Source organism: Culex pipiens, chromosome 3 (genome assembly GCF_016801865.2).
Source record: "Culex pipiens pallens isolate TS chromosome 3, TS_CPP_V2, whole genome shotgun sequence".
NCBI lineage: Eukaryota > Metazoa > Arthropoda > Insecta > Diptera > Culicidae > Culex > Culex pipiens.
The window spans coordinates 135,349,575-135,362,561 of NC_068939.1; the positions used below are offsets into that span (position 1 = coordinate 135,349,575).

General features: G+C 39.4%; 1 protein-coding gene across 5 annotated transcripts in view; it reads right to left on the reverse strand.

Moving 5' to 3' along the window:
- The window catches only part of LOC120413784 (regulator of G-protein signaling loco), a 111,462-nt gene that overhangs the window by 80,668 nt on the left and 17,807 nt on the right, over window positions 1–12,987 (reverse strand). The window contains exon 1 of one of the 5 annotated variants that reach the window (XM_039574733.2): window positions 1,542–3,533. The exons of 3 other annotated variants lie outside the window; for them this stretch is intronic. In XM_039574733.2, coding sequence (XP_039430667.1) covers window positions 1,542–3,299 — 1,758 coding nt within the window. In that variant the 5' untranslated portion in view covers window positions 3,300–3,533. Of the gene's footprint in view, window positions 1–1,541; window positions 3,534–12,987 lie in introns of those variants that run through there. One more of the 5 variants, XM_039574730.2, reaches the window with a different exon arrangement.

The window sequence follows — 12,987 nt, forward strand, 5'->3', positions numbered from 1 at the left end:
TCATTTACGTGATGAATTTTTACATAAGATTTGCGATTCCGATAAATGAAATATTCCAAATTCACAGCAAAAAAAAAGTAGTAATTCAGCTGCGTGTAATTCAGTATAGGAAACCTGCTTGACAGAAATGTTAAGCTCATAGATCCGTTTATCCTTTCAATTCTTCATCGGTGATAACCAAGCGGGCTAAGGCGCCAGTCCTGACTGTTGGCGCTGGATTTGAATCCCACCGGTTGCAACTTTTACAAAAAATGTGCATGCAGTGTGTAATATTAGGTGTTTTTTTCCACAAAGATGATGAGCATGCTTTTGCATACGACTTTACTATATTTTTGTTCCCCTTAAGGGGTTACATACATGTAAATCGACAAAAATGTAAGAGGTTGGTTTGGGCACACACTTAAACTTTTTTTAATTAAGTTTTAAGGGCATTAAAATACATATATTCAACTATTATCAAAATAAATTTGAAAATATTTGGTTGTATCATTGCCGAGGTATAGCCATTTTAAGTTAGCAGTTTCAAAAAACGGGTGCCACGATATCTCCACACTGCTTTGACCAAATCGGCTCAAAATTTTGATGAAGCCTCGTTAAACCGGTCCTGTGTGCATGACGAAGCCTGATTTTCAAAAAGTTTGTTTAAAAAAAAGATGAAAATATTTTCATGTTTTTCATATAAAAAATCGCCAGTTTTAGATTTTTGTATTTTTTTAAAAAGCAAAATTCCAAAATCGGGCTTTGTCATGCACACGGAATATGTCTTGGGAGTCTTCACCCCAAATTTCAGCCAATTTGGTCCATCCGATCTCGAGATATCGTGGCACCCGTAAATCAACTCAGTGTTCACAGAAAAACGCTCACAAAGTTCAAAATTTTGAACGTAAATCGTCTCTTACTCAGTTTAATCATGAAATATCTTCATGAAACTTTCAGGAGTGATTGAAAATCATTTTTTTAGTGGACTTATTAAATTTTCTGAAATATGAAATTTTTGATTTTCTACATGTATGTAACCCCTTAAACATAATTGGAAAATAAAATAAAACTGAAAAATATGTATTCTGAGAAAATAGGAAGAACTTAGCTTTAAGTGATAAAAATTAAAAAAATCAGGACTTTTTTCCGTTAACTACTTGTCCGAGGCCGCGAAATCGATTAGAAAATTGCTTCGATTTTCATAAAATTATATACCTCTTATATGCCAAAATGGCACAGGGCACGCATGGACTAAGTTTCTTCCAAATCAATCATGAAAATGAAAAGCTGATTTGCGAAAACGTAGATAATTACTCAATACAAAAATGGTAACAAAATGCTTTTTTTTTTAATTATGATTCATATTAAAGGTGTAAAAATTAGCATTGATTTTAACAAATTTTATGTCTTTGAAAAACTTGCCATATTTTTGAGAATATTTTTAAAATGCCGCAATATGAGTCTCAACCAAAGCAAAATCATATAAAATTTCAACTCGTTTTGTAAATATTATTACTTGATATTCTAGAATACCACATATTTGCAAAAGACAAAGTACTCACGCCAATCTTGTCCAGACTCCTCAGCGACGCTTCGTGCACGCTGTGAAAGTGCACGTGGGCCGCCTCCTTCATGATGGGCACCTCCTCCTCGTCCTCCTCGGACTCGCCAATATCGGAAGTCAGCGGGGTGCAGCTGAGGCTGCGAGCCTTCAACCGAATCGGATCACTGACCGAGCGCTTCATGCAGCTCTCCACGATCAGTCCCTGGGCCAGTTCGGAGGCGATGTTGATGGCCTGGGGTGGGTCTATTTTGAACGTTGGCACGATTGGGGGTTGCATCTCGAAGGACGAGTCCGGCGAGATGTTGAACTGGACGAGACGCGTTGCGACGGGGTCATCCGGATCTTCGGGTTCGTCTTCCTCTTCCACGTCCGAGTGGGACGGTTCGCACTCGAACGAGTAGTCAAAGTTTTCGCCCCAAACCAGGGTTCGGTTGGAGAGATCCGCGATGCGGACGGCGTTCGAGAGTCGCCGGAGGTTCTCCTCGGTTAGGGTGGGGGAGGCGCAGCGGCTCGTGTCGGAACTGTTGTCACTTGTGATGGATCGCTTGGCTTGGACGGGTCGCTGGACTCCGTCCAAGCTGGTGCTCTTTTTGCGGGATGAGAAGAACTGCAGCAGGTTCGAGTGGGAGTGCTGCTTGGGGATTTCTGAGCTGCGACGCTTCTGGAAGCGTTTCCGGAGGGCTAGTGGGGTTTTGAGAGCTTCCTCGAAGAATGCTTTGGTGGAGGAAGTCTTTCGAACTCGGGCGGGCGTTTGGAGTGTTTCTCGAACGTGGGTTGGTTCTGGGAATAGTTCTTCCGGGTTGAAGGGTTCGACCTCCTTCGGCTCTTTTCTTACGCATAGACACGTGTCCTCCAGCTTGAGACTCTCCTTGCTGCTGCACGTGTCGTACTGATCCTGCTCCATGGACTCGAAGTCGGAATCGATGAACGATGCGTCCGCCGGCGGAGTCAACAGGTTCAGCTTGTAATCTTCCGAGCCGGATCTCTTGATCGGGGTAGAACTTGGCAGCTTGGCTGCAAACTCTCCCGATTCTTCGACAACTCGCGACACCGTAAAGCGAACACTTTTCATGTCATCGCAAATCTTTGGCTTCTTAAATACGGCGGAATCGGTGCCAGCTCCGGCGGTGTCCGACTCCGACGAAGAGCTGAGACAGTGTTTCGAGTCTTTTGCGACACTCTCGATAACACTGATGTTGTTCTTCTCCAGACACGAACGCTCACCTTCGTTGTTGTTATTTACGCAGCACGACGTCGCCGAATCATCGCGAGATGTCTTGCAACAAACACTAGCATTGTGCTGTCCGAGATCACTCAGGAACTTCCGGACGTCCTGACTGTTGTCCCCACCGCCCAGGAGATTCTCCCGGGAAGTCTTGAGCACCGGCTGTACGGGAGGCCCCAGCAGCGACTTGAACTCCAGCACGTTCTCAAACGAGCTCGAATCGTTGGCCGTCTTCAGCAGGGTCATAAAATTGCTCGCCAGGATCGGTTCCAGCAACGCGGCCTTGTTACATCCTGCGGGACACTCAAACACACTCCTGACACTGGTCGTCACTTCGATCGTACTACCGTCAGCGGAACCACCGCAGTTGCACTCACATTTCTTCGCCGCTTTCGAGGTGGTCGTCGTCGTCGTCGTATTTGACACCAGTGTTTTCATAATAATCGTTATCTCGGAAGTTTTGGTAGTGGTGACACTCGAGGGCGCCTCCTCCGTGCCACCGCGCTCGTTTGGCAAAGTTCCATCAGCCATCACTTCGTTATCAGTCTTGGTTTATTTACACCGCGAAGCGATAAGGTCACTTTCTTCCCCCAACGGGAATAGTGGCGACGATGCACAACATCGGTCAAGATCTTGACACACTTTTCAAACACTACACCAACTCACATAACCTAGAGGGGCGGGAAGAACTACAACTTAGACACAACTTAGAACCTCAAACTTAATCTGGGACGCCTCGAGGCAACCAGAGCTGCCGACTGCGCTAGATTCCCGATCGGAACTGAACGCACTCGGCTGGACTAGCGACTTCGCGAGCTACCTGTGTGCACGCGCGGATTTGTGTTCATGACGAGCTACTGCTAATCGCTGGAAGCACCACACGCGTAACGAATCACTAATGCGCGGCGCGGCTGACTAATTGTGGGGCACCGCAAACCGTTCTCGGCACACAATAGAACAGGCTTGGGAACGCGCATCGGTTAGTACCTTGTACTAGAAGCAGCAGCGACAGCTACGGCGGATGGCCACGTTCTCGTTGCGGTTGTGACTACGGTAGAACGCTGCTGATTTAACAAATTCGAATTGCAACGTCACTTTCTACATCGATTTTACCACCAATCGAAACACAAATCTCTGACTTAAATAAAAGGTGTCAAACCAGCGGGGTCCACCTGTAACGGTTAAGCGCTTCCAATGCAATTAATACTGGCGTATTTGGTTTCCGGCGACGAGCGGCAGTTACCCCTATAAAAACAAACGCAATAAAAATTGATCGTGGACGATCAATAGCCGAAAAGTCGGTAACTCCTCCCACCTGGGATTAATAGAGTTGGACACATTCCGCAATTCGAACTCAAGCTCCAGACAACCGGAGTGACGACCTCGACACTTGGCGCAATTGAATGTAGACCTATAAGAAGAAAATGCGTCAAACAGGAATTGCTCGGACGGCAAATATGGACACTTCCTTTTCCTTGCGCGCGCAATTGAAGCAATTGCTTGGGAGAAGGTGAGCGCGCAATTGATTTATTCAACAACAGCCTAAATAAGAGTGCTGACGTGAAATTGCAGTAATTTACGTAGTTAGTCGGTTTAAACATCACGATTTTGTTTGAATTACTAGATAAAATTTAAATCACTAAATTTCACAAAAGACACCGAGTTTTGACTGAAGTCCAAAAATTACTTTTGGTCAAGGAATTAAATTGCCGCAGAAGAATTAGAAGGTCAGATTTCTTGATATGTCCGTTATTCAGTCAAGTTTAGCGTGACACTGAAATTCAATTTCTATCTGTCGTCAGCGGAGGTGAGATTGGGTCTTACGTCTTACACTCACTGATGAAAGTATCCCTGTTTCCCTCGTGAATTTTCATCAGGTTCACATTTTTTACACATTTTTTAAGTAAAATTACTCAAAAAAGAGGTAATATTCATCCAACTAAATTTTCAACCTATCAAAAATCAACTTTAGTAATAAGACTTAAACACTCTGCTTAGTGTGCCAAAATTAGTAGACTTCCCCTATAAACATACACAGTATAAAAAAGTAAAACATACGGCGAGTTTCAAATTTAAAGGTGTAAATTTACATTATCTTTATGTAATTTTACCAAAATAGCAAACCAGAACAAATCAAAATACACAAAAAAATGAAAATTACATCTCTCCGTAATTATTTTCATTGTCTTTTGTTATGGACACAATATCTTTCATGAATGATTTGGTGTCATAATGTGATACATAATTTTACAACAGAAAATGGTAAAATGTTAATTTTTTTTTATGTAATTTCACTTTTCACACATAAACATGCAAGAAGCATCACAAACAAAAAATTAAAGCTGGTTTAGGATCAAAGAAACCGAATATATTCGAATACGTCAAAAACAATTTACAAAACGCAAAAATATGAAAAGATAAAAAAAAAGTTATAGTGTGAAATGACTTTTGAATGTTTTTTTTAATCAAAAGAGCTACTTTCTTAAAATTAGCGTAGTAGTTGAATCCTTAATTTCTTTGATGTCAACAAAAAAACCTACAACAAAAACTCTGCTCAAAATTTATAAAATTCGAAATTCGGTACTGCCAGCATTCGTCAATTTCAACAGCCAAAGATAAAAACTATATCAGCAAAATTTAAATTTTAGAAGATACTCTCAAGAAGCTATTTTGCATAATTAATTTTTCAATACAATTTTGCGAGTTGGTCAAACAAAATGGGCATGTGAAAATACGAAAACCTATGTCTTGAGAAGGGATTTCCTGATCGATTTGATGCCTTCGGGAAAGTTGTATTTTATGACAATTTATGACAATTTATGACATTTCAGACAAAATATGGGGAAGAAAAAATTGCTGAATGACTGTTTTTTTAACACTAAAGTTGAATTTCCAAAAAAAAAAATTTTCGTTTTTTATATGTTTTAGAGGTCTAAAAAAGACAATATTTGCACTTGAGTTCAAGAAAGTTAAGATGGTGAGATATGATATTTTTGAAAAAAGAGGTGATTTTTGCAATCAAAAATTACTGTTTTGCGGAGCGGACTTTTCACATTTTTTTATAAAGTGCAATTTAAAACATGCATATAACTTTAAAACGGTGCACATTATCAAAAAAATGTATTGTCATTATCGATTGAAAATTCTATTCCCATCTAAAAATGATTTTGAAAATTTTGTTTGACCTTTTTTTTTAAAAAAAAATACATAGCTTTATTATAAGATTTTGCTGAACTCGAGTGCAAAAGATGACTTCTTTAGTTCTCTAGAAAACATAAAAAAAAAATGAAAGCTAAAAATACTTATTTTGGGAATCAAATCTTTAGTGACCTCAAGTGAAATAAAAAACGAGTTGTTTTTCGTGTACCTATTTTTTTCTGAAAAGTCCTAACCTGGTTATACAAAATTTAATAGTCATATTCAGATACACTATTGTAATCAAATGTATTAACAAATTTTCGAGAAAATTCTCTAATTTCAATTTGAAAGCATATTTGGGTTGAATTTAAAAAAGGTATTTTAAAATATTTTGTAAGGGAAAGGTATTCCTGCAAAAGCTTCTGAAAAGCAGAGACAATTTTAGGCAATTTACCTTTTTTTACTTAGTCTCTTTATGTTATTTTTTTAAGAAAATAAGATTTTTTCATTGTTTTCTAATAATTTCTCATTTTTGAACTCAGGCTAACTCGATAACTATTGCATAGGTTTTCAAAATTCAAAACTTAAGCTTTTTTTAATTGTTTAAGCTTTTTTCAATAAAAATTAAGTCGAAATTTTAGAATGATGCCATATTTTTTTTAAAGTCTGAGAAAACTTATTCTGGAAATTTTCAAATGTGACTGACTTAAAAAATATAATTTTTTTATTGAAAAATTCTCAAAAGTTTCATTTTTAAACATTGAAAATCGAATCACTATTTTACGAGATATCTTGAGTTTAAAAATGGTTAATGTAAATTTTATTAAAAGTTTTATTGATGTTTTACATTTCTTCATACTTTTTTACAGTAGCATAACTCTAATAATAAAAATCATTTTGTGATTCTATTTGTTGAGGTTTTTTAAAGTTATGCTTGAAACTAGAAATTAAGTTTTGAAAAGAAAAACTTTTCAGCATTCAAATGGATGCTGAAAAGTAGGCCGTTCCGTCATTCAAGAATGACAGGAAAAGTAAGTTGGTTTCACATCGGAATTGCAAAAAAGTTCGATATTTTCTCATAATCATCACTTTTCAAAAATGTTCAGTCTAGACTCGACTATTCGAAGGCCTTGAAAAAAAATCACCTAGGATAATCGAGTCTGGACTGAATAGACACAGAACTGGAAAATTAAGCGGACACGGGCAAAATTAAGATTTACATTTAAAAAAAATAACTCTATAAAAAAAAACATTTTTACTAACTAAAAAATCTGAAGCTTTCCATTCATAACCCGCAGAACATTTCACTGTATCGATGATCAGCCAGTACCCATTGCATTGGAAACGAACCTACTCGCTCACGCAACCAAGCCACAACCTACAACGTGTACATGCGCGATCATCCGCATCAACCACAACGCACGTGCTCGCTCTGGCGCACCCACAGTTCCGCCCGACACTTCCCTCAAGGAGGTTGGAGGATATCGCATATCAATATTGTTTGCTTTTCTTCTTAAGAGCTCAACTATAGTGTAGTCACCATCGAACAGCTCGAATCTTAACCAAGAGCGAGAGACTCTAATTGGTGTTTGTTTGCGTAGTCCAAGCTTAGTCACCACAGCTGTTGTTTGACATCGTTCTGCAGTGTTGATCTTCACGAGACAATGAATTCCACTATGTTTAGCACCTTAGCTCTCAACCGGGTGGTGCAGGGTGCCAACTCGATCTTCCTACGCTTATTAGCATAATTTATTAGAGATTCCTCTAGCACTGTGTATTAGTAGCACAAATGATTCATAACCGAGGCTGCTGCGATATCGATGAATTCAGGTTTTCTTCACCGCGATCTCTTCGCAATCGGCGAATCTTCCCACCGTTTAAAGTGGATGCAACACTTGGAACGTAACCGAACCATCACCCCAGTAACAGGTTTTTCGCGTACACGCCGAATATGTCAAAGTGGCACGACTCTCTCTTCCTACTACGAGGTAGTGTTACTGGACGAGATTTTTTGGCAACACTTGGCGAATTTCCCAAAATCACTTCCAATCACTTCTGATCAGATGATCACCCAATTACCGATATTACGTAAAGCGCGAAGGATCACGACGATCCCGCAACCTTCAAGTTCCAAATTACGTTCCGCGACGAGATCCGGCCCAACGTGCGGCCACAGGTAAACTGTGCTGCTGCTGTTGTCTTTGCCGAGGCCCGTGTCCACCCCGCAGGAGTCCCTACTACTACCACTACCAGCGCACACCTGATGGTTACAGCACCACCTTGTACACACATGTGAAGGCACACTGCTGCACACGCAAACTGCAGAAGACAAACGGACGTACGGGCTAAAAAGGTGGTTTCTAAAAACAGCAGCACCAGCACCGGCAAGAAAAAGGAAGAAACCGGGCACCGTTCACCGGGGAGGCGCGGGTTGTAAACGTGGGGTCGTTCCTAAATTAGGTGAATGTGCGAGGAAGGGAACAATTAATTTTGAAAACTTTTTTTAAACATAAATTCATAAAAATGCTTCTAAAACTATAAACTTTTGAACATTTTACAAATATGAAATTTTAGGTAAAAAAATCGCTGATTTCCTTCTAGTGTTTTGGAAGACTTAAAAAATGTAGTTTTTAATTCTCAAACTTAGCAGAATACTTTTTAATAATAATAAAAAAGTTTGAGTCCCCGCTGCCATTTTAAAGAGCTCCAATGTTGGAACAAAAAACTTTTTATCATTGTTTTATAATCTTAACCTATAAGTTTAAAAATTGGGAATGAGCAAATTTATTGGAAATTTATTTACGATTTAGATGAAACTTTGAGTAACTTTTTCTATGCCCAAAAAAGACATTTTGCATCGTTAGTTCGTTCATACAAGTCATTATTTTGGCAGCTGTCAATACAAAAAACAATCAATATAATCAAAAATGACCTCCGTGTACGCACGAGAGCAAGCAGCAGTCAAGTGCTCAGTGCTCCATCGTTTTTTCGATTTTTTTCGCCGTAGTTTACCGTGATTAGCCGCGAGTTTGCTCCACCAACATGCCAAGGGCCGGCCGTGGCCATGGCAGTTCGAGTGCGGCCTCGAAAAACCCGCGAAGCTCGTCTACCGGCCGTGTGCAAAAAGGTAAACAAACCAACGCCGTGTCGACCGCCATCGCGCAGGGGAGAGTGAGCGCAGAAGGAATCGACAAAAAGTTACTACATCCCGGATATGTTCCAAGATCACCAGTGCGAACCCGTTCCGGTACTTCCGGTGCCACAACCAGTGGCACATCAACATCCGCCAACATCCCCATCAGGAACGAGTTCCAGATGCTGAGCGACGACGAAGAAAACAGCAGCTCTACCGACGACGACGACGACGATGCTGGTCGTGCACGGAAAAAAGTGCCGACGTCAAAAAAGAACAATTCTCCAACGGAACGAAGACCACCTCCAATTTTTGTTTTGGACACGTTGGCGGACGATGTTGATGAGTTGCTGGAAGGCCTCGGATATTGTCTGAAAATCGGTAAGTCAGCAGTGCAAGTGATCACACTGAACAGAAAAGATTTCGACCTGGTGCTTGAAGAACTGAAGCGTAGCAACTTCAACTTCTACACATACGACCCAGAGAAGCCCCCTGTTAAGGTCGTCTTGCAGGGTTACCAAGACCGTCCGATCGCCGACCTGAAGCGACACCTCTCGAACGCCGGAATAAAGCCACGGGAGATAAAAGTGCTCTCACGAAAGACAACAGTCACGGGTACGCATACCCTGTACCTGTTGTACTTCGACCGCGGCACCGTCAAGATCCAAGATCTGCGGCGGACTAAGACGTTGGACGGTTTTTGGGTAAACTGGCGGTTTTACACCAAGAACCCGACGGACGTAGCGCAATGCCACCGTTGCCAGAAATTCGGCCACGGCTCGCGGAACTGCAACCTCCGGCCCCGCTGCGTGAAGTGCGGTGAGTCACACCTCTCGGAGGCGTGCGCACTGCCACGAAAGGCGGATTTGGGGGACAAGGCAGAGCAAACTAAGGCGCGCATCAAGTGCGCGAACTGTGACGGCAACCATACCGGCAATTACCGCGGATGCGTCGCGCGCAAGGCCTACCTCGAGGAGCAGGAAAAGAGGAAGAAGAAAGCAGCAGCGTCCCACTCTCCTCAGCGAAGTACGAGCACAGCCGTTCCTGCAGTTGGGCAGCGTACGGTTCCAGCGGACAACCCAGCGATCCCTCCTGGATGGGGGCGGTCGTTTGCCAGCGTGGTCGCTGCCGGTAGCGGCGATGCGGCCCAGCAAGGAGTCACCGGGGAAGATCTCTTTACCCTGCCGGAGTTCTTTGCTCTCGCGGGGGAGATGATGACGCGGTTTCGGAGCTGCCGTAACAAGGCGGAGCAATTTCTGGCCCTCGGGGAGCTGATGATCAAGCACATCTATAACTGATTATTTTTGTCTGTGATCTAGTTTTAAGCTTTCTCTCTATCTATCCTTTTCCCATTGCACTTTCTGTAAGTTTTTTGAAAACTTTTTCTTACTCTTGTCTATTCCATAGTTATAAGTAATAATTTTTCGATTGAATTACGGTGTAAAACACAGCTGAAAGGAACACCAAAACTTTGTTGTGTACCTAAATGAACTCATTGTAACTTGATTATTCACAAATAAAACCGAATGAATGAATGAATGAATGAATAATCAAAAATCTGTATTTTGAGAAATGATTTTTAGATCGATTTGATGTCTTCGGCAAAGTTGTACGTATTGCTGAGGAGTTTTCAAAAAAACGTTACTTAATCCACCCTTAGGTGGTTGGTGTCTTCCTCACATTTAGAGGGTAATGCTATCCAAAATAAATACAAAAGGGCGGACCTTTCAGTGTTCTATCAACTTGATTCATTAATCATACCATCAGATTGGTTAGTCAGATCATCATAATTCAGGGCACTGACGTGCTTATAACTTTTGATAGGGTTGTCAGATCTGCAATCTATTGAACTCGTTGGAAAGGTCTTTTTGTCTTTTTTTTACCTTTTTAAAAATGTATAACATGACGGAGTTTCTTACAAAAAACACCCTTTTAACAATCTTCCGGACTTTTGTTAAAATCTTTTTTTTAGCATAACTTTTGAAGTACTTAACCAAACTTTTCAATTTTTAATAGCGATTTATGGGACCCCAAGACGGATCGAATGAGGCCAAAACGGTCCAAATCGGTTCAGCCAGTGCCGAGATAATACAGTGCAAATTTTTTTGATCAACATCCCACCACACACACAGACATTTGCTCAGAATTTGATTCTGAGTCGATAGGTATACGTGAAGGTGGGTCTAGGTCAAATTAAGAATTTCGTTTTTCGAGTGATTTTATAGCCTTTCCTCAGTAAGGTGAGGAAGGCAAAAATATTCAAACTCTAAAATTTAAAAAAACATGTTTTTTTGTTCGATTTTTCAATAAAAAAAATGATCTTACAAAATATCAATTTAAAAAAAAATGTTTTGATTTTTGGTGTTCAAAAATTTCATCTGCTGTGCCACAAATTGGAAAAAAATCATTTGACCGTGCTGCCAATTTTTCGAAAAAAATAATTATTTTTTGCCCACAGAAGTTTTCACCATGCTTAACTAACTTAAGCTCCTAAGCTCGAGAAAAAGGGGGAATTTGCAAGGAAATTTCCCTTTTTTCGAGCTTGGGATTTTAGGTGTTAATCATCTCTGAAATATGTTTTAGAAAAAAATCAGGAAACTTTGATTAATTTGGACTAGATCGTCCAATTTTCCGTCCCGGGAAAAAATTTCCCGGGAATTCCCGGGAAAAAAAATCCCCAGAATTCCCGGGATTTCCCAAAAAAAAATATTTCGCGTTTCCCGAGAAATTTCAAAATTTCCCGGGAATTCCCGAAATTCAAGCGAAAGAATACATTTTCTTACCTTTTTGTTACATTTTTTTAAACTTACCAAAAAAATAATGAAAGAACTAAATTTTATTTTATTAAATTTAATTTGCTGTTGTAATTGAACTTATCAGCCTGAAAATTTCATTTCATGATGATATTAATTTCTGAAACATTCACAACTAGGAATAGATCATGTTTATTTGTTGGGCAACAAAAATTACGATATTATGAAATGAAAATAAACTATTAACATTTTTAAAGCTATTTAAACGAAATCTTGTTATATCATTTGAAAAGTAGGTTAGTCTTCCCGCCAAGATCAAAATTGATTTTTTTTACGTTTTGTTTACCATAACCAAATTGGAAGAAAATTTAATTGGTGTCATTAAATGTCTCTAAATAATATGATAATTAGAATAATTTAAAAAAAAGCATTAAAAAACTACTTCGTATTACATTTTCTTGAAGTTGTATGTTTTTTAACAAGCAGCCAAGGCATTAATTGAACCGAACACCTATTTTGACCATTATAGTTGCTATTTTATACTATTTTGTTACAAAATATCAACCAAAACCAGGATCAGAACAATTTTCGATAAATTTTAAATTTTCCGGGAATTCCCGGGAAATTTGTTGAAAATTTCCCGTTTCCCGGGAATTTGTAACCCCGGGAAATTGGACGCTCTAATTCGAACCAATGGAAACAGATAACGCGAGGTTTTTTTTTTCTTTACATTACCAAAACAAGGTCGTGAAATTTGTCGATCTTAACATTTGAAAAGGCCCAAAAAAGTAAATGTTCGACCACATTAGAAAAAAATACATGATGCTTGAGAAATAGCAAAATCATTCAAACTGTCAAAATGCTTATCCACCCTTTTCTCGTGTTGGTCCAGATTTATGGGAACTAAGGCTAACTAATACACGATTTTCAAGATGTTGAAAAAAAATTAGGAATATCTTCTTAACATTTCAAAAAAAATTATCCAGAGTTGGACAAAGAAGCATATTTTTAATTTTAACATTCAAATATTATGTTACTTTAAAAAATATAATTGTTATTATCTGTTGAGCTAATTTTCAATATTGGAAAAAATCATATCTCTTGAATACAAAAATTCATGTCATGGAAAAAAGTCAAAATCTAAAATCCGGAAAAAGGATTCTAATTTTATGATTTATTTTTGCTGAAACATTTG